The sequence below is a fragment of the Rhinatrema bivittatum genome, chromosome 3 (genome assembly GCF_901001135.1).
Source record: "Rhinatrema bivittatum chromosome 3, aRhiBiv1.1, whole genome shotgun sequence".
NCBI lineage: Eukaryota > Metazoa > Chordata > Amphibia > Gymnophiona > Rhinatrematidae > Rhinatrema > Rhinatrema bivittatum.
In genome coordinates this window covers 40,565,644-40,591,102 of record NC_042617.1, presented here as the reverse complement: position 1 = coordinate 40,591,102, position 25,459 = coordinate 40,565,644, and the positions used below count along the sequence as shown (strand labels likewise).

The window sequence follows — 25,459 nt, the reverse complement described above, 5'->3', positions numbered from 1 at the left end:
AGTACGATTAAAATAAAAAATTAGGAGAAACCCAGCTTGACAGGGTGGCGGGCAGGTTTCGTGAGGACTACCATCCTGCTGTCCTGTGAGAACACCTGTTACAGGTAAGCAACTCTGCTTTCTCCGAGGACAGGCAGGATGGTAGTCCTCACACATGGGGAAATCCCTAGCTACAGGCTGCTCCCCAACACAAAAGGAGACCAACAGACACCCAACCAGGAGCCAACAGGCACAATAACACTGATGCTGTTAGTAACAGAGGGAGATATAACTTGAACCCTAACAGGCCCTAAGTTGGGAGAGTTGTGTTGTAACTCTCAAACAGTTCCAGAGGGCAGACTGGCCGAACCTACTGTCATGTTGGCTGTCCCTATCCAGACTTTAATGGGATGTAAATGTGTGGAGAGAACTCCACGTCGCAGCCTTGCAGATCTCCTCCACTGGAAATGCTCGCAAATGGGCCACAGACACTACCATGTCTGACAGAATGAGCCTTGACATGAAACCCCCCCCCCCCCCCAAGATGCTGTCCCACCTGGGCATAACAGAAGGAGATGTAATCTGCTAACCAATTGGATAGTGTCTGTTTGGCAACAGCAACGCCCAAACTATTCATATCAAAAGAAATACAAATTTGGGTAGACTGTCTATGGGCTTCTGTCCACTCCAGGTAGAAGGCTAAGTCTCGCTTGCAGTCCAAATTGTGCAGTGCTCGTTCATCTTAGTGCGAATGAGGCCTGGGAAAGAATATCGGCAGGATGATTGACTGGTTAAGAAGGAAATCCGTCACTACCTTAGGCAGGAACTTAGAGTGCGTACGCAAGACCACCCTGTCATGGTGGATAAGTCACTAAGGCCTGGAGCTTTGCTGACCCTGCGCTGAAGTAATCCCCACCAAAAATAGCCTTCCAGGTCAGGTCCTTCAAGTCACAGGAGAGCAGCGACTCAAAAGGAGCTGAATTAACACCATGTTGAGGTCCCAAGACACAGAGAACTGAATGACATCACAGAGTATGTAAACTCATGAGCAGTGGTTTAGGGCTAAGCTCTTCGGAGCCCTACAGATCTTGGACGAGGGGACAGAGAGGAATCGGAGAAAAGAGATAACACAAGATACAAGTGAGATGAAGGCCAAGAGAGGACAGATTTATGGTATCCAAGACCTGAAGTAAAGGGCAATCAGTGGTGTCGAAGAGGATGAGGTAGAGAAGTGTTTAGTGACAGTTACTACCCTTAACAGAATAAAAACAAAATTTAATTAAAAATAATAAAAGCTTTCTGGGCAGACTGGATGGAGCACTTGGGTCTTTTTCTGCTGCCATTTACTATGTTACTTGGCCAGAAGAAAATCACAATACTTACATTTATTTATTTAAAGTCTTTTCTATACCGTCGTTTGGTGGGGATCGTCACCGGTTTACATTAAGGCACATAAAAGTAATCATACTACAATTTGTCCGTTTACATAGGAGCTTTTTCATGGAAACAAAGCAGGAAGGAGTCAAGATGAGTTTGCCTGGAAAGGAAGTTATTTGCAGGATTTCCAAGGGTGTTTGAAGGTGGATGGGAGAAAGACTGAGTGGTGGTTTGGGGCGATGAGGGTGTACATTGAAAGCAGAGGACAGAGATTTATGACTGAGGTATTTAAAGAGAGGATGATAGTGGGTAATAAAGTCTGGAGAAGATAAAAGGGAATATCCTTTTATTTTTAGTTTATTGGATTTTTTTTATTGTACAAAGCTTTAGCACCTTGCATTAGAAACACGAGTATAAAGAAGTAATAATCTCAAACAGAAAATAAGTGGAATAATTCATTACCCATACCTTAATATCAATAACAAAAAAGGGAGACAAATAAAAGGAGCCCTAAAAATCTATTAAGAAAAAAGAAAGCTAGCTTATCACGACAGCTGTTAACTCCTATAACAGATCACCACATCAGACCTAATCGGTATTTAAAGGAGAAACACTCTCTTCTTGAATCCAGAAAAGATTTTAACTGTTCTGGGGGAGAAAAACATGAAACTGTCATCCTGACACTTAATGATACTTTTACATGGGTGTATCTAAGTAAAAAAAAAAAAAGAACAACCTGAAGCAATGGTGGCCTGACGTAAAACCAAAATCCCCCTTCCTTCTCTCCTGCATTACCGGGGCTAAGTCAGGAAGCATTCTAACTCCTTGGTCGTGATGTAAAGATTTATTTATTTATTTATTTATTTATTATTTTTATATACCGACATTCGATCTCAAGATGACATAGATCCAAAATATATTCCCATTACAGAACTCAGATCTTGACTGCTAATAAAGGAAACAAGCAATGTAGCTCTTTCAATAATTTCTATCGCAGAGCTCTCGAGAAAATTAGGTTATCTGTGTCCACTGCCGTATTGGTAGGCCGAGGAGACGCAGATGGTAGAAAGTAAGCTCTCTTAACTGGTGGAACTTGTGCTGGCGCATAAAACAGAAGTTCGAAAAAATAGGGTGGGGGCAGTGTTCATGTCAATCCATGTATTCCATAAACATGTGCGTGCAGCTGTTGCCCCTGATAACCTTTTGGTTTAGCAACTGCTAAGTTTTTGCCTACTTTCTGAAGAAAAAGGCTTAAGATTTGTTTGTCTGTCCCCCACTAATACATTTCCTATTTGGTGTCCTATCCATACTATATTTTCAGGACATGTCAAGGATGTCATGAGGATCTTGATTATGGGTGGGGGGTTTTCAGAACCACTCACATTTGTGGACTTTGGACATTTGCATGCACGTGTCCCAGAAAGTAGACTGCGTTAGTTCTGGCTGGAACTTTCTTATTGCTGTAAAGTAAATTGTGCTGTTTTTACTCATTTGCTATTCTCAGTTAAAATTTTTTCACAGCAAGTAATTGAAATTTAGAACTGTTTCCTACTGGATGGCTGGAACATGCTCGCCCTCTATATACTCATCTGCCGGATTTCTTTCTTCTTCCATGATTGGAATAATTGACATCATATAATAGACTTTGTAAAGTAGTCTGATTGTATTACTGCTGGTAATTGTTCCCTAATTACTACACTGCAGGTATTCAGCAGTGAAGTGTGTAAGAACCGGAGAACATTACATTCTGGCTGCAGATCAGGTGGAATCCACAGCCGGATCCTTAGGAACACAATTTGAGGTCGTTGCAACATTTAAAGGTAAGATGAAGCAAGTACTCTGAAGGAAGTGTAAAGAGTTGTTCCTGAGTAAAGTTTTTAGTTTTGTATATTCTTTTTTTTTTTTTTTTTTTTTTTTTGTGGGTCTGTAGGTAATTTTCACCACCTGACAGTCCCAACTGTCACTGCTGTCCATTTCTGTTGTCCACAGCTATGGCAGCACAAGAAGATTTTTTTTTTCTTGGAAGGAGGAGGTTCAGATGAAAATCTAAAAACCTTGATTTCCACTCTGATTTTTGCATGTCCTCAGATTTTAAGCTGAAACCTCCTCATGGTCCCCTCTCTCAAACTACTGTGCCGCCTCAGCTGCCAACAGCAGCTGCTAATATCCCCACCGAAACCAAAATCCCCCTGTGATAGAAACAATGTCAGCTGAGCGCATAATTCATGAGTAAAGCAGCGTGAATAACATTTGGCTTTCATGTCTTGAAGATCACTCTCTTCTCCAGTATAGGCTTTCCTGTGGTAATTTTCCGTTTTATCAGAGTAGCACTTCTTTGCCCTCAATGGTTTGTCACTCTTAGTGTGTGTGACACTGTCTGAGCTGGAGAGGCCTCAGTTGGAGGCTGATGTAATAATGTGTGCTAGGCTGAGCACAGATTAGCACCTCTCCATGTAAAAATTGTTATAATGAAGATAGTGGCTATTATTCCCCAATTTAGAGAGGTGTGTTTAAAAGCCTTGTATGCTTAGCGCATGTTTTTTTAATGCTGGAAAATTAACTTCTGGTGGAATAAGATGAACTCACATTTTTCAGACTAGAGTTAGTCTATGGTGCTGTGGTTCCTGAGCGTGGGGGTCCTGTACTCAGGTCTTCCAGATCCAGAGTGGCCCTCCACATCTTGGAATGCCATATCCGAGACTATGCTGGCATAGTACCATAGACCTTTGAACAAAACGTCGATTAATATACTTTAATCTAAATTCAGCTCATTTATAGTTTGCCCCCAAAAATTGTGTGAGCATTCCCTTTTTTACATTTTTCATTTTCACGTTCTTTTTCCTTATTTAATGGACCTTCATAACACCCTGCAGGTAAAGAGTGATGTTACTCGCCTTTTTTACCGCATCGGGTCATTTTTAATCAATAGTCTGAAATGTCCACATGTAATATTGGAATATTTTTCTTGTTTTGTAAAAAAAAAAAAAAACTAAAAACCACTTTTACTAACTTTGTTCAATATTATTCAAAGTACTTCCCTTGTCATGAATATTCAATTACCCAGTCCAGAGATTTAGTTTGACATGATCATGTTTCGCTGCCCGCTTCGTCAGGAACACCTCTGGTATTACTGATTCTGTTGGGGATTTTTTCTTCTTTACAGACAATCCTAAAAAAGAAATCTTGTCACTACCATGCATTACAGAGAAAATGTCTTCATTTGAAATTCATCTCTAGCTTACCCTCCCGTGGCCGTCCTATCACTCGATCGCGGCTCTGGGCTTCTTTCAAATCTGAGGGATTACTGAATGTCCTTTTATACGCATGCTCATTACTCTATTAATGACTGGCTTGTTAAAAAACACTCACAGGATTTGTAAATCTAGACATGATTTCACGTAAGGATAGCCCACTCTATTTCACGGTTTAATCCTTTAGGGGAAACTGACTGCAGCTGGAAGATCCAGCATTGCTCACGTTGTTGTAATTGTTTGACTCGGTCACATACATACACACACACACACACACACATATATCCCCCCCCCCCCGCTGATGAATTGGTATTAATTCCAAAATTGTCCATTTTATGTCATCGAAAGAATGATTGAACTCTTGGAAATGCGCAATCAGAGGAGCCTCAACTTTACCTGTTTTTAAGCAACTCGTATGTTCCGTTAATCTAGTTCTAATCAAACGTTTAGTCATCCCAACATAAATCATATTGCATTGACAAAAGATTGTGTAAACAGCAAAGCTTGCTTGGCATGTAACTTCCTTAGGTAATGAAATCTGTTTGCCCGTTGGTAAGATTAAAATCCAATTGGAGCCCTCCACAACTGGGTGATGCAGCCATAAATACGTTTCAGGAGCTAGTCTTACGAGATGTACAAAAAATAGAAAAATTAAAAAATCACGAATACTTCATGTCTCAAACAGAATCCTTGGCATTAAAACATTTGAAGACCAGAATGGATATAGTTATAAAGCCAGCGGACAAGGGGGGAGCGGTGGTTATGAGTCACCCACAATACCAACAAGAAGTATAGCGACAAGTATTAAATACCAATTTCTATCGATCGCACATGAGAAATCCAACACAGGAAACAATACTTGAAGTAGAAAAAGGGTTTGAACAAGGATACCTCATGAATGCAGAAAGAGCTTTTTTGCTGAACAAACATCCGAGAACAGCAGTTCTTTATTTAGTCCCAAAAATTCATAAAACCCTAAACAATCCTCGAGGTAGACCTATTGTGTCCGCAAGTGACTCCGTTTTGGAGCCAGTGTCTATTTTTTTTAGACAAAATATAGCAAACTTTTGTACCAAAGGCTCAATCATATGTCAAAGAGAGCTCCAGCCTGTTACAATATATCGATACACTAGAGGTACCCTCTGAGAGTTTATTAGTCAAAATGGATATGGAATCCATATACACGGTAATACCGCAAGATCAAGCGACTACAGCAGTATTTGAGGCATTGGAGACTCGTCCTATCCCCCAACGCATACCATCACAATATATAATAGAGCTTTTACATCTGGCCCTTAGCAGAAACTACTTCATGTTTGAAGGGGAGTACTTCCTCCAAGTTCGAGGCACAGCAATGGGGGCTGCTATGGCACCAGACGTGGCCAACAATTTTGTGGCAGCCTTTGAATCGACTCACATTGCAAATTGTCAATGGCAACAATACATCTTATTTTGGAAAGGATATATCGGCGACATATTTATAGTATGGGACGGCTCTGCAGCGAAGTTAATGGAATTTCACTCATGGATTAATGCATTAGATACCTGCTTAAAATTTACCATAAATTTTCATACCCATCAAATAGCATATCTGGACATTTTGATTACCAAACAGGACACGAAACTAGCTACAAGTTTCTACAGAAAGCAGAGTGAAAAGAACAATTTGCTCCGGTATGATAGCTTTCATCCCGTCACTTTCAAGAAAAACCTGCCAATTGGTCAATTCCTAAGGCTGTGGCAACTGTGCACTGACAGAATGGATTTCAAGTGTCAGGCTAAACAGATGGCCGAACGATTTGTACAGAGGGGATAGCCCATGTCGTGCATAAAATCAGCATACCGACGGACATTATATGCCAATAGAGATTATCTGTTCTTAAAAGGAACCCCGGAGGAGGGTTCGAACCATCAAACCCTGGTATTGAAGCATACGCTAAAGTCTGCCTCTATCAGTCAAGCCACCCACCAGCACTGGGATATTTTGTGAGCTATCCATCTTATATTCAGAGATCCAATACGGATTGCTTATAGTAGGGGGGCAAATATTAGAGATCATGTTGTCCGTGCAAGCGACAAGATAGTGGTGAGCTTTCCACCTATGAAACAATGCACTGGATGCAGCCTATGTTCCCTGAAATCACAAATGACCGTGATCAAGCTACCAATGGGCAAACAGATTTCATTACCTAAAGAAGTTACATGCCAAGCAAGCACTGCTATCTTGTCACTGTTTACGCGATCTTTTGTCAATGCAATATGATTTATGTTGGGATGACTAAACGTTTGATTAGAACTAGATTAACAGAACATAAGAGTTGCTTAAAAACAGGCAAAGTTGAGGCTCCTCTGGTTGCGCATTTCCAAGAGTTCAATATTCTTTCGATGACACAAAATGGACAATTTTGGAATTAATACCAATTCATCGGCCGGGGGGGGACGGGGACCGAGTGAAACAATTAAAACAACGTGAGAAATGCTGGCTCTTCCAGCTGCAGTCAGTTTCTCCTAAAGGATTAAACCGTGAAATAGAGTGGGCTATCCTTATGTGAAATCATGTCTAGATTTACAAATCCTGTGAGTGCTTTTTAACTAGCCAGTCATTAATAGAGTAATGAGCATGTGTATAAAAGGACATTCAGTAATCTCTCAGATTTGAAAAACGCCCAGAGCCGCGATCGAGTGATAGGACGGCCACGGGAGGGTACATGATCATGTCGAACTAAATCTCTGGATTGGGTAATTGAATATTCGTCTGACAAGGGAAGTAGTTTGAATAATATTGAGCAAAGTTAGTAAAAGTGGTTTTTAGTTATAAAAAAAAAACCTAAGAAAAATATTCCAATATTACATGTGGACATTTTGGACCAATGATTAAAAATGACCCGATGCGGTAAAAATGTCAAGTAACATCACTCTTTACCTGCAGGGTGTTTTGAAGGTCCTTTAAATAAGGAAAAAGAACATGAAAATGAAAAATGTAAAAAAGTGAATGCTCACACAATTTTTGGGGGCAAACTATAAAATGAGTTGAATTAAGATTCAAGTATATTAATCCACGTTTTGTTCAAAAAACATATTGGATTCATTGATTATTAAGAGGAGCACAAATGTTTATTAATAGTACCATAGACTAACACTGGCCCTAGAAATATGAATTAACCTTACTCCGCCTATGACCCAGGAGTTAAATTTCCAAGCCTGAAAAAAACCGGGCTAAGCGTTGGGGGTACCCAAGTCTGGAAGCCTGCGCTAGAGACCTTCTGCCCTGGGAGGTCTGAACCCGAGGGACTCTACCCCAGGAGCTCAAGTCAGAGATGCAGAATTGTTGTATTTGCAGCTGTCTATTTTTATGTAAGCTCTTTGGGAACACACTTATAGTAGTACAACTTTTTGCATTGTGCAGGACTCATTTGTACAACTGTCTTCCTGCTGCTTTCAATTTGCTGGCAGCAGAACTGTTGGCTAGGTGGGAGCAATACAGTTGTCCATTCAGTGAATGCTGCACAATAGTGACAATTGTGCTACTGTAAGTGCCTTCCCAAAAGAGAAGCAGTTTTTTAACCTTATGCTTGTCTAGGCACCTTTTCAATTTTTATGCGCAGAAATCGTTTTTTGCACATAAATTTTGTTTCATGTGCGCTTATTTTTGGGTTAATGTACTTTATTTTTAAACTCCTAATAAATTTGCATACTGTTAATATACTGCATCAGGCATTAAAACTCAGGTTTTATCGTGTGTGTAAAGAAAGCGTGAGCTAAAGCTTTTTTTTTTTTAATTTTTTTTATTCTGGCTTTACTGGACAGCTGTTCGAGCATTCTGATTTATGCTTCCCCCCCCCTCGTGTTTCCATGCAGGTACGGATTTGGCAGGTGGCTGTTGTGCGCATCCCATCATTCCTGGCAGAGTCTCGCCACTCTTGCCTGCAAATCATGTAACCATGACCAAGGGAACAGGATTAGTTCACACTGCCCCAGCCCATGGTATGGATGATTACAGCGTTGCTTCCCAGCATCAGCTACCTGTGGTAAATTGCTCTAATCTCCTTAATATAGACTTGCTAGGTCATTGGCTGCTTCACCGTGAGAAGTTTTGATGCAGTTTAAAAGACTGGCGATGGATCCATGCAATCTGGGAAAGCTGAGCTCTTCCAGGCTTTTTTGAAGCCTCCCCATCTTCAAAAGAAGATGGGGCGGGAACGTGGGAGACCAGGGAACCGGGTAGTGGCCTATTGGGATCCAAAGGGCACGTGTGGGAGCTCAGCAGTGTCCATGGAGTTTTGTGATCAGCCTTCAGTGAGTCTGATCACGATCATTGTCTGCACGACTGCTGGACATTTTTGTCCCTGACTTTGTTCGCAAGTTAATGGCAGGAATTGCCTTGTGTTTGTTTTCTCTTTTAAGCAGACCCTCCTGAACTGGCCCAGTGTCCCAGTCATTGTGCAAGGCCACACCTAGCAGCCAGGTTTAGGGCCCATGATTGCCAGGTTCCTGGGGGCGTGCAGAAGTTTTGTCTTTACGGTTTCTGCAGGCTACAATATTGTTAAAATATCATAAATGCAGTGAACAGTGTACAGGCCTGGTTTATTCGGTGTGACTCCTTCCCTGGAGCATCCTTGAATAGTGTAGATATGCTCAGTCTCTGGCATGGAAACCATGGCTTTCCCACATCAGAACTCTTTAAAGTAGCCCAGCATGAAATGGAGACAGTGTGCAAGACCCAATTTTCCTCTCTTTATACACAGAGATATTAGGAAATGGTCGATAGGTTTACCGCTTAAAGGTAGAGAACGTTTTGAATGTGGCTTTTTGAGACTGCTTCCCTGCTAAATTTACTCCATAATTGACCAAGCGAGTATTTCCTGTATGTACCAGGATCAGTCCAGACCATGGGTTGTTTCCCCCTTCCAGCAGATGGAGTCAGAGCAAAAGCTGAGAAGGCGGACCCCTAATAGTAAGAGCGCCCTCTGTGTCCCCTCAGTATTCCTCTGACTCCAGCAGATGCGGGTCTCACCTATGGTTCCCCTCTTCACTTTTAAGAATGAGTTATTACTGTCTAGTTTTATCTTAATTTCTGTGGATGGATTTGTCTCTTTAAAAAAAAAAAAAAGGTGTGTTACTTTAAGGGAAGTTTGGAGCCAGGCTTTGGGTCTGAGCTTGCAGGCAGGACTCTCGTCGGGGGCTGGGCTCTCGTTCTCTCTTTCCCACTGTCTTTTCCCTGGATTGGGGTAAGTGTGAATGTTCTTTTTCTTCCTTTCAGGTTTACCTTTTCTGCTGCCTGGGATGTAAGCTGGTGGTCCAGCCTCTCCCCCATTTTCCCGACCCGCTGCCTGTCAGCAGCAGCCCTTGCTGGTCAGAGAGGCTTCATTCCTCTGACAAAGTAAAAAAAAAAAAAAAGCAAGGGCACCGTTGGAACAAGGGAGAGTCTTGCGGCTATATTTACTCTCCAGGGTCGAGTTTGGGGGACAGACGCAGCATGGTTTCGCCGCTGCAGGCAGCCTTCAGAGGGTTTCTCAGTCCTACCTCCATGCCGCGTGCTGTGCGATGCTCCGCATGCGGCGAGCTGGCCTCCCGCTTGTCTCGGGAGGGTCTGTTTGCCGGTTGCCTCCCCGGCGTGGAGGGCTCCTCTTGGTCGGAGGGCCGCGCCGTTTCGCCTACAAAATCGCGCCGGGCAGTTACAGGGCCGGCCCCGTTCCCGGCCGACGTGGGAACGGCGGCCATCTTGGATTTCTCCGACAGGTATCCTGGGGGGGGGCTCCACCTGCTCTGCCCCCTCCCCCCGGGCCTTTTTCAACGGATTTCATTTTGTTAATGCATAGTGCATATCTGGCTCGGCTGAGCCAGCACCAGCAGCCTCTGGACCCAGGTTTACCGCCCCCCCCCCCCCACCGAAGGTCCCTAGGGTGGAGGAGTCCCAGGGGGGGCTGGGGGTCGCTCCGGACTCGGCTGTGGTCCCATCAACCTCTCGGGTGCGGGTGGTCTCGCAGCTCTCTACCAGCTCCTCCTCCTCCCCCCCCCCCAGGATACCTTTGGGGATCCGGTGCTGGATGACACAGCTCCACTGGTAGAGGGCGATGACCCCAGGGTCTTCCGGCTATTTCAACGGGATGAATTAGACCACCTCATACCACACATTCTGGAGGAATTGGATTTGGATCCTCCACAGGAAACTCCGGAACCCGTTACCACTTCCAAGAAGGGAGATCCGGTTCTGGCGGGGCTCCTTCCACCGGCTAAGACATTTCCATTTCATCCTAATCTACTGCAATTGTTAACTAAGGAATGGGACACCCCTGAGGGCATACCTGCGGGTCGGCAGGGCCATGGATAAGCTATACCCACTCCCGGAGCAATACCTGGAGCTCCTCAAGGTTTCTCGAGTGGACTCGGCAGTGACGGCGGTCACTAAGAGAACTACCATCCCGGTCACGGGAGGGGCCGCCTTGAGGGATCTGCAGGACCGCAAACTCGAGGTTTATTTAAAGCGAGTTTTTGAAGTATCCGCCTTGGGGGTTCGGGCAGTGGTCTGTAGTTCCTTGATGCAGAGACAGGGTTACGGTGGGTCCAGCAACTTCTTAGTTCCCGAGACCTTTCATTGGAGGAGGCCCAGCAAGCGGAGCGCCTGGAGGCGGTTGTCTAATATAACCTTCTCCAGGTCCTGGAGCGGTCCATGGTGTCCGTTGTCTCGGCAAGGCGTCTCCTCTGGCTGCGTAACTGGTCCGCGGATTCTTCATCTAAGGCGCAACTGGGTTCCCTCCCTTTCAAAGGGAAGTTACTGTTTGGGGACTAGCTGGTCCAGCTCATTAAGTCGCTGGGCAACAATAAGGTGCATAAACTACCGGAGGACCAACCTCGCAGCTCCAGAGTCTTCGGTTCCTCGCACACTTGCTTCCGGGGGCAGCGTCATTTCCGACAATCTAGACCTCCGGCTCATAAATCTCCTGCTTCTAGATCACAGTCCTGGTCTCAGTCCTTTCGCGGGCGGTGGCCCGCTCGCGATACCTTCTCCCAAGGAGCAGCCTCTAAGGCCCACCAATGAGGTCTTGCCGGTCTGCTCTTCGACTCCCAGAATAGGGGGACGTCTGTCCCTCTTCCTCGGGGAGTGGACCGAGATCACCTCGGACCGGTGGGTCTTGGATACGGTTTAGAATTTGCTCGGCCTCTCCGGGACCGGTTTATCTTCTCTCCATGCGGGCTGTCCGCCAGACGCTCGATCGCCTTTGTACTCTCGGGGCCATCGTTCCGGTGCCGCTAGCGGAATATGGACGCGGCCACTCTGTCGCAGTCTCTCGACTTCTTGGGAGCGCACTTCAATACCGAGGTGGGCAAGGTCTCTCTCCGAGTGCAGTGAGTGCTGGCCCTGCAGTCGCAGGTACGACGCTTTCGGTGTCTCTTCCCTCCTACTGCCTGGGACTATCTTCAGCTTCTGGGTACCATGGCTTCCACCATAGATGTGGTCCCATGAGCTCTGGCACACATGTGACCGTTACAAAGAGCCTTGCTTTCCTGTGGAAACTGATCTCCAGGGAGTTTCAGGCTCCTCTGCCAGTCCCTCCAGTAGTCAGCGACAGTCTCTCGTGGTGGCTCAATCTGAACCACCTCCTGCAGGGAGTGGACTTGGAAATACCGCAATGGATAGTCATCACTACGGATGCCAGTCTCGCAGGCTGGGGAGCAGTGTGTGGCTGGCTCTCGGCTCAGGGCCAATGGACCACGGAACAGGCAACCTGGCTGATAAACTGTCTGGAAACGAGGGCTGTCCGTCTAGCGCTCGAGCGTTTTCTCCCACAGGTCCAAGGCCGTGCAGTTCGCATACTCTCGGACAATGCCGCAACCGTGGCTTATATAAACCGTCAGGGAGGAACCAGAAGTCATCATGTGTTGCAGGAGACGGACATGCTCCTTCCTTGGGCGGAACTCCATCTCTCCCATCTAGCGGCCTCACATATTGCGGGAGTGGACAATGTCCAGGCGGACTTCTTGAGTCGTCAGCACATCGATTCAAGAGAGTGGGAGCTGTCCGAGCAGGTGACTCGTCTTATCTTCAGGAGGTGGGGGAGTCCCCATCTGGACCTGATGGCCACCCAACGGAACGCGAAGGCTCCGCGCTTCTTCAGCCGACGAAGAGAACACGGGGCGGAAGGCGTGGATGCCCTAGTCTTACCATGGCCGTGGCATGTCGTCCTCTGTGTTTCCACCCTGGCCTCTAGTGAGAGAGGTTCTACGACGAATCGAATTGCATCCGGGTCCCGTCGTCCTGGCGGCTCCGGAGTGGCCGCAGCGTCCGTGGTTTGCGGACTTGGTCAACCTAGCTGTGGAAGGTCCTCTGTGCCTGGGCCATCTTCCGAACCTTCTGCGGCAGGGCCCCGTATTTTTCGACCAGGTAGAATGCTTTTGTCTTGCGGCCTGGCTTTTGAGAGGCGCCGACTAAGAAAGCGGGGCTATCATGAAATGGTCATTTCTACTCTTCTGAAGACTTCAACCTCAGCGGCCTATGTCCGGGTCTGGAAGGTATTTGAATCCTGGTGCATTCCGGCTAATATCTCGCCACGCCAGGCGTCGATAGCCCAGGTCCTGGCTTTCCTGCAACGGGGACTCAACATGGGTCTGGCTTACAATTCCTTGCGGGTTCAGGTGGCAGCCCTCAGGGCTCTCTTGCGCCTGGCAGGAACTCCGCTTTCATCTCATCCGGATGTCGTTCGATTCCTTAAAGGAGCGAAGCATGTCAAGCCACCGGTACGCAGTTTATGTCCCTCCTGTAGTCTCAACTTGGTACTTCGGATCCTGGGAGGGCCTCCTTTCGAGCCACTCAAGAGGACCACTCTTAAGGACCTCACCTTGAAGATGGTGTTTCTGGTGGCTATTTGTTCAGCTCGTCGGATCTCGGAGCTGCAAGCCCTGTCGTGCAGGGAGCCTTTTCTCTGCATTACGGATTCGGGAGTCACGTTGTCCACGGTGCCCTCGTTCTTGCTGAAGGTGGTTTCGGCCTTTTATTTGAATCAATCGGTGGAGCTCCCCTCCTTTTCGGATGAGGATTCCCATCAGCTGCGGCGGCTTGATGTCAAGCGCGCACTATTGCGTTATCTGGAAGCTACTAATGATTTTTGTTTATCGGACCATTTGTTTGTCTTCTAGAGTGGTCCCTGGAAGGGTCACAAGGCTTCGAAGACCTCCATTGCCCGCTGGCTGAAGGAAGCTATATCGGCCGCTTACCTTGGTGCGGGCCAACAGCCTCCGGTGGGTATTAAGGTGCACTCTCTTCGGGCCCAAGCAGCATGCTGGGCAGAGGTCCAGGCGGTGTTGCCGCAGGAGATTTGCAGAGCAGCGACTTGGAAGTCACTGCATACCTTTGCTCGCCATTATCGTTTGAATCTTCCAACTCGGGAAGTTGGTTCCTTTGGGGCTCAGGTTATCCGAGCTGGGCTTTCAGGGACCCACCCTACTTAGGGGAGCTTTGGTACATCCCACGGTCCGGACTGATCCTGGTACGTACAGGGAAAAGAAAATTATTCCTTACCTGCTAATTTTCGTTCCTGTAGTACCATGGATCAATCCAGACACCCTCCCTTGGTTTTTGGGGGTTTTTTGGTGGAAAGCTTCTTACAGCTCATCTGTCTACTGATTTGTTCCTGGTCTTACCCGGAGGGTGGTTTTGACTAGAGGCTCATTCTGCAAGTTCTTAGTTAGTTCACGGTTTAAGTTGCTATGCGTTTGATGGTTTTCCATTCGCAGTTCCAGTTATTCTCCGATCCATCCACATTGTTTGTTTATTTTTATTGCTTGGATATACTTAATACTGAGTGGACACAGAGGGCGCTCTTACTATTAGGGGTTCGCCTTCTCAGCTTTTGCTCTGACTCCATCTGCTGGAAGGGGGAAACAACCCACAGTCTGGACTGATCCATGGTACTACAGGAACGAAAATTAGAAGGTAAGGAATAATTTTCTTTTATATCTCAGAATTTGATAAGACCGTGGACAGAAAAGTAATTTTTTGCTGTGATGTCCTGTTTAAGGTGCTTTAAACCAGGGGATCAAACCATTGTTTTTTTTGGTTCAGTTTGGGTTCAGCTGTGACTGAAGTCATTTCAGTTGAGGCCAGTAAATGTTCGGTAACTAGTTCAGCACCCAGGAACATATTAGTTGAGTTCTGGTTCACATGAGAGAATGCAAACATAAGGCACATTCGGGCCGATACAGTAAAAATAACGGGAGAGCAGGCGAGCGCCCGCTCTCCCGGTGCGCACACAGGACACTCTCTCCTGTGCGCGTGATCCAGTAAAGTAATTTATTTAAATTAGGGTCCGCGGCAAAAAGAGGCGCTAGGGACACTAGTGTGTCCCTAGCTCCTCTTTTTGGACAGGAGCGGCGGCTGTCAAAGGGTTTGATAGCCAACGCTCCATTTTGCCGGCATCTGTTCTCAAGCCCACTGACAGCCACGGGTTCGGAAACCGGACGCTGGCAAAATTGAGCGTCTGGTTTTCAACCCGCGAACCGCGGGCCCATTTTAAATTTTTTTTTTAAATTTTTTACTTTTTTTAACTTTTGGGGCCTCTGACTTAATATCGCCATGATATTAAGTTGGAGGGTGCATAGAAAAGCAGTTTTTACTGCTTTTCTGTGCACTTCCCCGGCACCGGCAGAAATTAACGCCTACCTTTGGGTAGGCGCTAATTTCTTAAAGTAAAATGTGCGGCTTGGCTGCACATTTTACTTACTGTATCACGCAGGAATACCTAATAGGGCCATCAACATGCATTTGCATGTTGCGGGCGCTATTAGGTTCGGGGGGGGGGTTGGACGCGCGTTTTCGATGCGCTATTACTCCTTACTGAATAAGGGGTAAAACTAGCGTGTCGAAAATGCACGTCCAATTGCGGGTTAACAGTGCGCTCCACCGGCCTGATTATAGGAACTTCCTCTCTCTTTCATCTAGTCTCTTGGTCAACACCTTAGGTGTTAGGACGCTTTCTGATCTCTAGGCTGGCGTGGAGGACCATCTTAGGCTGGCACAAATAGGTAATCAGAGCTGTTGTGAGCCTAGGGGTCCAAACTTGCCACCTTCCTTCTCTCACTGAGTCTGTATTCTAGTGTCTTATAATACCTCTTTAAATTCCCAAGAGCAAGGATTTCCCTTCCCTTCTGCCTACTCTGACTGGGCCTCCCATCTCCTGAACCTGAATTATCCTCGTTCCTTTTAAGGGTTTCACTCAGTTTGTTTTATTTTTTTTTTTTCTCTTTGCTCAAAAGAAAACAAAAAAAACCCACTTTAGCATTGCTGTGATCCATATACTTGTTTAATTCTTTACATTCTCATATACAAAACCATGCAGCCTCAGGAGGTTTGTCAATTCACATACACGCTTTTAAGATCAGAGAAAGGGAAAAAATAAAAACCATTGCCACTTGCTTGCTGACAATAGTGCTCATTCTTTGAAGCTCTCTTTTACAACCTCTTACTCCTAACCACCTGATAGGCAGGACCATGACTTTCTACTGCTTTTTATAATTCAACATCTACTAGAACTAAAGCATAAGTGTTAGAGCTCAATGCAAAATCCTTTCTAACACAGCTGTCAACCTCTGGTTTAAACTTAATTGACTTTTCATTTTCTAGTGGCCGGAGTGCAGCTCTCACACAGACTCCAGTCCTTCACTCCTTTAACCACAAAATCAGTGTCGGCACAGCTTACTGGAGGATTTTCTTTTACTTTCCTCAATTTCCTCCCCTCCTCACCCCCCCCCCACCCTAATCTAATTCCCCCCCAGTCCATTCTTCCACTCCCCATGTCCAACACTGCCTTAATTAGGGGAATACAGGGTTTTAATGCTTTCCAAAAATTAGCTTACATGATGATTATATTCCCCATGGAAGCTCTGGCTCAGGGTCTAGGTCCTCAGGTCCTCCATGAGGTGTCTGTTCCCCTCTCTCCTGATCCTTCATGCCACTGCTTACTTAAAGCCTGTGTCTGGGAAACTGCTGAGTCATCCTGACTCGGCGCTTGCTTGCTCATTCTTTCTAAGGCTGGGTATAAGGGAAGATAGGATATGTTCTTATTATATGGTTATTTAGTTAGTCCCTAAGTTCCATGTAAACCGATTTGATATGAATCTTTTCATGAAGGGCTATATAAAAATGTTAAATAAATAAATGTAGTCCAACCATCAGCCATGTTAGCTTTTGTTAGCCCAATTTCTTCTTCTTGCACAGAGACTAATGGCCACTCTTCATAAATCATCATATACACACCACATCCCTATCCCGCTATCCCCGCCACCGCCACCACTCCCTGTCCTTGGCAATCTCTGAGAGGCTGTTACCTTTTCCTTAAGATCAGTGACCTAACTAGACTTGTTGAGAGAGGGGGGATTATCAATCTGACAGTAAGGGTATTCAAAATATTTTATGCCCTTGGCAAGCAGGAACCACAGAGCTCAACCAGTCAAGAATACCCTCCTCAATGAGCCTCCTCTCCACATAACATTGTTCTCCAGGGTGCTGTACTTTGCTCTGCCTGGAACCCTGCAAGAGCTGTTTCATTAGAAAGAAGAGGTTTCGATTTCAAGTCGGCAGTAACTTACTCTCTAACATCTACACAGGCTGTCTGACCACTGCAGCATAGGGGAGGCACTCTGTAATGCACAGCAATCATTTCCTCTCCCCCCCCCTTCCTTCCTTAATCAGGCCAGGGCCAGTGCAATGGTATTAAACACCCATTAACTCTCAGAACTCAACAATCATGATCACCCCACTACCCCCTCTTTCCAGAATGATCCTGTAAAAACACATAATTGGTTATCAGACTTCTAATTGTTAAATATTGTTGCAGATATATATATATGTATATGTTTATGTATGTATATATAAATATATATGTATATTTTAGAAATCATGTGTGGGCCGATGTACTCTTGATATTGCTATTTTACAGTCAAGTTCAGCTTTTTGAGTCCAGAGAGGACATGTGCAGTAGAAGGTTCTGTAATGTAGACAGCATTACCTGAACAGCTCTACTAGGAATCTTGTCTAAGATATTGTTGGTATAACAGGGTTTATCAGGTTTGTTTGTTTTTGTTTTGTTTTAAATATGTATGTCTACCTAGGACTATGGATTGCGCAGCATATAAATATTTTAAATAGTGTTTGTGTAAACTATTTTATTTATTTATTTAACACTTTTTTTATACCGACCTTCATAGTAATAACCATATCGGATCGGTTTACATAGAACAAGGGTATAACTGAAGCAATAAATAAAATAGTAATTAACAAGAGAGGTGAATAAGGCAAAGTTACATTTAACAAGGAGTAAAAAACTTGGGAAGCTTAAAGCTGGAAGAAAGAAAGGCAGGAGGAATTATAACATAATACAAAAGGAATTTAGGTTAGAGCATAATGTGCTTTAACCTGTGATTGTCCTTCGTTCAAAAGGATAGTGGACCTCTATCCTCTATGTCCAGGAGAGATAAAATATGTTTAGTGATTGTCTGGAGGGTCATCGAATGCTTGGTGAAATAGCCACGTCTTGAGTTTTTTTCTGAACGTAATTAGACAAGGTTCTAATCGGAGGCTTGAAGGAATGTTGTTCCATATAGCTGGTCCTGCTATTGAAAAAGCTCGGTCTTTTGTCGAGGAAAGGCGTGAGGCTTTGGTAGGGGGGAAATTCAACGTGCCTTTGTGGATATCTCTAATTGGTCTGTTGGAAGAGTGTAATTTGAAGGGGATTTCAAGGTCGAGTTGGAGTTGATGATGGATAGATTTGTGTATTAGGGTGATTGATTTGTAGAGGAATCTAAAATTTACTGGTAACCAATGTAGTTTTCTGAGGATGGGTGAAATGTGATCTCCACGGCTGGTGTTGGTTAGTAATCTCGCTGCCGCATTTTGTATCATCTGCAGTGGTTTGGTGGTCGATTTGGGGAGGCCGAGGAGAAGGGCACTGCAGTAGTCTATCTTGGCAAATAGTAGCGCTTGGAGGACTGTCCTAAAGTCTTGGAAAAAAAGAAGTGGTTTGAGTCATTTCAGAACCTGGAGTCTATAAAAGCAGTCTTTGGATGTGGTGTTGACCATTTTCTTTAGGTTTAGTCTATTATCCAGCAGTACCCCTAGATCTCTCACATGCTTGTGGGTGATGAGTGCGTTGTGTGAGGATGATAGGTGAATATTTTCATCGTTTGAAGAGATGAGGAGGAGCTCCGTCTTCGAGGCATTAAGGACCAAGTTTAGTCTATTGAGGAGGTTGGTGATAGATATAAGGCAGTTATTCCAATGGATGAGCGCTTTTGAAATAGATTCTGTAATGGGGTTAGACTGCAAATCAAGAAATATATAAAATTTTAAATGAAAAGAAATTCATAGCACATTGGCTAAAAGTAATCTCTGAAATGGCTAGCTAGGCTCAACTAGGATGATTCTCCTTTCTGTTCACCATTATCAGGCACCTTGTGAAGTAACACAAAACCCTACCGAAAAAGACACTTAGAACTTAAATAGTAAACCTGCCATACCAAAACAGCACCATTGTTTTGCTGTGACTACAGCTGTTCTTTGGTGCTTCCCGGAAACTGCCGCCCTAGGCAATCACCCACTTTATCTAGAGGTTAAAGCCAGCCCTGAATGAGTGTTCATCTTTACGCTGCCCTGAAGAGGAAGTTGACCTGTAGACAAACTCCAAATGTAACTTTTCCCAGATACTGCTTTTCTGTGCTCATTGTGGTGCTGGAACCAGTGAGTTAATAGCATCAGGGTATTGTGGTGGTGTTTTCCAGCTAAATCCTTATTCTGAACCTGGTAACCTGAAATTTTTATTTTTCCAGGTCTGTTCAGGTTAAACAGAGACTTTCAAGTATTAGTTCAAGTTCTGTTGTGATTCAGGAAAAAAAAGGTTCCGTCTGGTTTTTTTGGGTCTGTTGTGGTTTGACTCCCTGCTTTAAACTCAGAGGGAAAAGGCTATAACTGTTGAGCTTTAATTAGTGCTTCCCTGCTCTATCCTGGAGGCCCACCCAGCCAGTCTGGCTTTCAGGATATCCATGAAGAATTCGCACATGAGAGGTGTACATGTGTGAGCAAATCTATCTCGTACATGTTCACGGTGGCTAGCCTGAAAGCCAGACTGGTTAGGTGTGCTTTTAGAACTGGGTTGGGAAACGCTGTGTTAGACTAATAACAAAAGAGTAGGGTCGGGTTGAACAAAAGGACAATTAACAGAGATTCCCTCCTCCGATATATGTGGACTCATTCTATAAACATAGAAATAACGGCAGAAAAGGACCAAATGGTCCATCCGGTCTGCCCAACAAGCTTATGGTAGTATCTGCTGCGCTGTACAGGTCACCCCTCCCCCATACTTATTAGTTTCCCAGACCATAAATGTCAGAGCCCTTGTTTATTGCTGTCTGAGTCCAATTCCCTGTAATAAAGCAAACAAAATAAAAAACATTTAACCCAGTTAGCTAAGAGCATCATAAAATGTTTAGCTTTAAGTTGTAGGCAAATACCTTGCACACCAGCCATAAATCCAAGCTTAATACCAAAGTGGTGATTTGATGAGTAGGTTTGGTGCATGGGAAGTATTCCCTAGTTCAGGGAACGTACAGATTAAGCCCAAAAATATATTGGCTAAGTTAAGCTGCAGTGTAATGCCCCTTGCACGTGTTTTTGGTTTTGTTTTGTTTTTAATTGAACTAAGCACGTCTTTTCATAGGACTGTCTGGTGGATGAAAATGGCTGCTTTACAGAAGGGGCAGGAGCTGAACTGCGCAATAAAGATGTACTTGGTGATGGAAATGAAACAGGTCAGTCTCTTGTTCATACTCTAAATAAACTGAAAGTTGATGCTAACAGAGTTATGGGTTCTGTGTTTTCAGGTATTCTGTGTTGTATGATTCCCCCACCCCCCCTCCCCCAAGATTTCTGGGGGGGGGTGTCAGAAGATCGATGGGTCATTTATATAAAAAGAATAGACTCTCTAATGCCCTCTCTCATCCTACCAGTCAGCGCTCATCTCCAAAAGGGAGACAGTGAGCTGCTGCACGGTTTGGACCTATAGAAGGCATCAGTTCCTTTCCCCCTCTGTGTGTCGTAAGTCTCTTGGGTTTCCCAGTGCTACTGATGCCCATGAAAGCATATTTCCATCCCAGACTGGGGAGGGATGCAAGCAGCCATACTGCATTAAGAATTGCATGCACCGTGAGCAGTCCCCATGATTGTTCTCTCTTCCAAGAGACTTATTTGAAAGGAAGTGACTGCTGGGAAATGAAGGCACAGCAGCTATGACGATCCTGCTCACGAGGTTTATAGAGGTGGAGGAGCAGGTGGTCGGGACAGATCCTGCCTTACCACAGCTGCTTCTTTTTGGGCTACAGTATTAGTAATTTATAAATTGCTATTATTGGTGACATCAAATGGTATCGCATTGCAAAAAATGAACAGGAAATGTACACCCTGCCTGTGCTGTAGAGCAGGTCAGAAATATGTTGCTGACATCTCAAAGAAACTTTATTCCCCTGTTTTTCTCCTGGTCTGTGCTTATAGGAATTTTTCTTGATAAATCCGGTCCTTCAAGTTCCTATTACAGCAATGGTTGGTGTGCTCTGTATTCCTGGAGGCTTTCAGCAGCAGCCTTCCCAGCAATTGTCAGCCAACATAAGCAATCCCGAGCCAGGACCTGAACCCAAAAACTGGTGTATGTGCAGCCGCTGCAAATGGTGAAGAACAGATCTCACAAGGAGCGAGTGCGAGCTCCGCTGTGGGATAACTGGTCGCTTCATTTCAAGTCAATAAAAGTCAGCTAGGGGAAGAAATGCATTAAAGAATCCCCCTCCCAACCTGTTTCACCATTCTAGCCACTTATTCACGGGTGCGGGCTTTTTAAGGTAACTTTGTTCCCTGCATTTCCTTGGCTTTGTATTCCACAGCTGGAAACTGCTCTCCTTATTGCTGGGATTTGTTCTTCCTGAAAGCCCTAGGCACTGACCCATCCAGTAGCATCGCCCATGCATGCTGTGAAGGTTTTCATGCACATTCCCTTTCATCTTATTCACTGAAGTGTTTATTTCTGGCAAATAATGCCTTGACAGGAAAGGATGAGGTTTTGTGCACTCCCATACAATTGTTCTCACAGGACAAGCAGGATGTTAGTCCTCACAAATGGGTGACATCACAGGATGGAGTCCAATCACAGAACACTTTTGTCAAAGTTTCTAGAACTTTGACTGGCACCTACTAGGCATGCCCAGCATGGCACTAAACCTGCAGCCAGCAGGGGTCCCTCTTCAGTCTTCTTTTTTCCGCGCAGCAGTAGCCACACGGGTTAAGGAGCTCCACAGAGATTCCTGACAGGAATTTTCCTCACGGAATTACTAAAAACTTTCATATCCCACAGGGGTCCCTCCTTCGAATTTTTGACTCCGCAGAACTCCAGTAAGTTTTTTACCCGGTTTCGATCGATTCCCATCGAGTTTGGCCCTCGCGGCCTACTAGCCTTCGACCGTACCGCGGCTACATTTTTCAAAGGCCATGGCATCGGGGTTCCGTCGGTGCCCGGACTGTACTCATACCATGTCCATTACAGACCCGCATAAAGTCTGTGTAATGTGTCTCGGGTGTGAGCATGATGTCCTGACTTGCACCAAATGTGCCTTAATGACACCAAAAGGTCGCAAGGCCAGAATGGAGAAAATGGAACTTCTCTTCTGTTTTCAAACTCCGACGCCATCTATTGCATCGATGTCATCTGAGTTGGCACCGTCCACTTCACGCCAGTATTGGCCACCGGCCGATGACCGTCCGGCGTCGACGACTTCTCGGCCTTCAACTACCTCTACTCCCCCTCAGGACCGAGGGGATCATAGAGAGAAACATCGGTATCGACGCCGCAAGTCTCGGACCATTGAGGAAGGAAAATCTTCGACCTCGCCATTGTCTGAGCCGCCATCGAAGAAACCCCGTCCAGAAAAGGCACCAACCCTTACTGTGACCGGGTCACTGAGGCAACCCTCACCCAGACGGGTATCAGGAGCCGCGACTCCGCCTTTAACGGTGGGCCCTCCGGCTATGCCTCTGCCTCCTTCTTCCCTTCCGGAGCTGGGGCTGCTTGCTCCAGGTCTCCGTGAAGAACTGGACCGGATGGTTCAGGAGGCCATCGATAAGGCGATGCACAGACTTCAAGTTCCTCCGCCACCGAAACTGGTGCCGATTGTGGAACCGATCACCGATCCTATTCCGACAGCACTGGCACTTCTGCTCTCGAAGATGGAAGCACTTATAGCCGCTTTTCCACTGATGGATCCTGGGTCATCGATGGCTCCGGTGCCTTACCCGCTTACCCTGTCATCGGGAGGGGGAAACACCATTCCGCATTCCTCCATCGGGAGTTCTTCTGATGCCTCAACCATCGATGCGCCCATCAGCACCACAGATCCATCCATCGATGCCCTCGATGCCTTCATCAGTGCAGCCAGCACTTCTCTCGATGCCTTTGGAACCTAGCTCGGGACCTTCAGGAATACCATCGTCCCGTCCTTCTCAGGCTCCTAGAGGGACAGATCCTGATCCCTATGACACCTGGACTGACGATTCTTCTCAAGACACCGATGACTTGCCATCGCCACCTTCTCCTACTGAAAGCAGGAAGCGTTCTCCTCCAGAGGACCTATCCTTCATAAATTTTGTGAAGGAAATATCTGAATTGGTTCCCTTCCAATTGCAGACTGAACAAGATGACAGGCATCAAATGATGGAGCTGTTACAATTCCTGGATGCTCCGAAGGAAATAACCTCCATCCCTATTCACCAGGTTCTTTTGGATCTCTTCAAAAAGAACTGGGAACACCCTGGTTCTGTTGCTCCAGTCAACAGAAAACCTGATACCACTTATTTGGTCCAGTCAGCCCCAGGATTCCAGAAACCTCAGCTGGATCACCAATCTGTGGTGGTAGAATCTGCCCAAAAAAGGGCAAAAAGATCAAAACCCCACTCTTCCTTTCCCCCAGGTAAGGAACAGAAATTCCTGGATGCCATTCGCCGGCATGTCTTCCAGGGATCGATGCTTATCTATCGGATCGCCTCCTACCAGCTATATATGCCCCAGTACAACAGGGTCTTATTCAAGCAGATACAGGACTTTGCAGAGTCCCTGCCTCAGCAATTCCAAGAATAACTTCTAACCCTAGTACACAAGGGTTTTGAGGCAGGGAAGCATGAAATTAGATCTTCTTATGATATCTTTGACACCGCTTTCAAGGTATCTGCAACTGCTATTTCGGCAAGAAGATGGGCCTGGCTTAAGTCTTTGGTCTTGCGCCCTGAAGTACAAGACAGATTATCTGATCTGCCCTGCATAGGAGACAATCTGTTTGGGGAACAGATTCAGCGGACGGTGGCAGAACTCAAGGACCATCATGAAGACCCTTCGCCAGCTCTCTCTGATGCCCTCTGAGTATTCCTCCAAACAGTCTTTCAGAAAGGATACTAAAAAGTCATTCTTCCATACAAAGAAGTCCTATCCACCACAGTCTAGGACTCTTTCCACGAGACCTTTCCAAAAGGCCCAGTCTAGTCAACCTCTTAAACAAAAGCCGCAAGCAGCTCCTCAACCGGGCCCTGCTTCCGGTTTTGACTCCTGCATAGAGAGCAGCAGCCAGTTTCTACTGCCTCACATACCAGTGGGAGGTCGATTATGCCATTTCAACAACAAGTGGCACACAATCACCTCAGACCAGAGGGTCCTTACCATAATCTCTCAAGGTTATCGCCTGAACTTTCTCTCCATTCCACCAAACTCCCCACTTCTACAGGCATGGAGAACATCCGACCACTCACTACTTCTGGAACAGGAGTTCTCCCTTCTCCTCCAGTCCAGAGCAATAGAACCAGTACTCTCAACAAGGCCTAGGATTCTATTCCCGGTACTTTTTAATCCCCAAAAAATCGGGAGGCGTTCGTCCAATTCTGGACCTACGTGCCCTCAACAAGTACCTCCAACGAGAAAAGTTCAAGATGGTAACCTTGGGTTCCCTCCTTCCTCTTCTACAAAGAGGAGACTGGCTCTGCTCTCTCGATCTCCAAGATGCATACATGCACATTGCGATAAATCCATCTCATCGCAGGTTCCTGAGATTTCTAGTAGGCCCCAAGCACTATCAATACCGAGTGCTCCCATTCGGCCTGGCATCTGCACCACGAGTCTTCACCAAATGCCTCGTCATAGTAGCAACCTTCCTCAGGACTCAAGGTGTTCATGTCTGTCCCTATCTAGACGATTGGTTGATCAGGGCTCCCACTCAGCAAGCTGCTCTGTCGTCCCTACATCTTACTTTACACACTCTGATTTCGCTATGATTTCTCGTCAACTACGCAAAATCCTGCTTAGTCCCATCTCAAACTTTATCATTTATAGGGGCAGACTTGGACATCTTGCAGACAAAGGCATTTCTGCCTCGACATTGAGCTCTCACTCTCATCTCCCTCGCACACCAGTTACAGTCTCAGCAACGCACGACTGCACGCCACTTCCTCATCCTACTGGGACACATGGCGTCCTCAGTACAGGTTATCCCTATGGCCCGCTTGGCCATGAGAGTCATGCAGTGGACTCTAAGGTCACAATGGACTCAGTCTGTCCAACCTCTATCAACCACTGTCCACATCACCGACTCACTCCGTCAGTCTCTAGCCTGGTGGAAAAATCAGATCAATCTCCTCCAAGGCCTGCCCTTCCAGGCTCCAGACCCTCAAATAATTCTTATTACCGATGCTTCCAACCTCAGCTGGGGAGCCCATGTGGCTGATTTGCAAACACAAGGAACTTGGTCTCCAGAGGAAACCAAATCAATTTCCTGGAGCTTTGAGC

The 25,459-nt window shown here is 45.7% G+C and overlaps 2 protein-coding genes across 2 annotated transcripts in view; one reads left to right on the top strand and one right to left on the bottom strand.

Moving 5' to 3' along the window:
* The window catches only part of BPNT1 (3'(2'), 5'-bisphosphate nucleotidase 1), a 118,972-nt gene extending 102,467 nt beyond the window's left edge, over positions 1–16,505 (bottom strand). Inside the window, exon 1 of the mRNA XM_029593174.1 lies at positions 16,458–16,505. The gene's annotated coding sequence lies outside the window, so the exon portion shown is untranslated. The remainder of the gene's footprint in view (positions 1–16,457) is intronic.
* The window catches only part of IARS2 (isoleucyl-tRNA synthetase 2, mitochondrial), a 165,046-nt gene that overhangs the window by 39,001 nt on the left and 100,586 nt on the right, over positions 1–25,459 (top strand). The window contains 3 exon segments of the mRNA XM_029593171.1: positions 3,061–3,176; positions 8,466–8,635; positions 20,312–20,402. Coding sequence (XP_029449031.1) covers positions 3,061–3,176; positions 8,466–8,635; positions 20,312–20,402 — 377 coding nt within the window.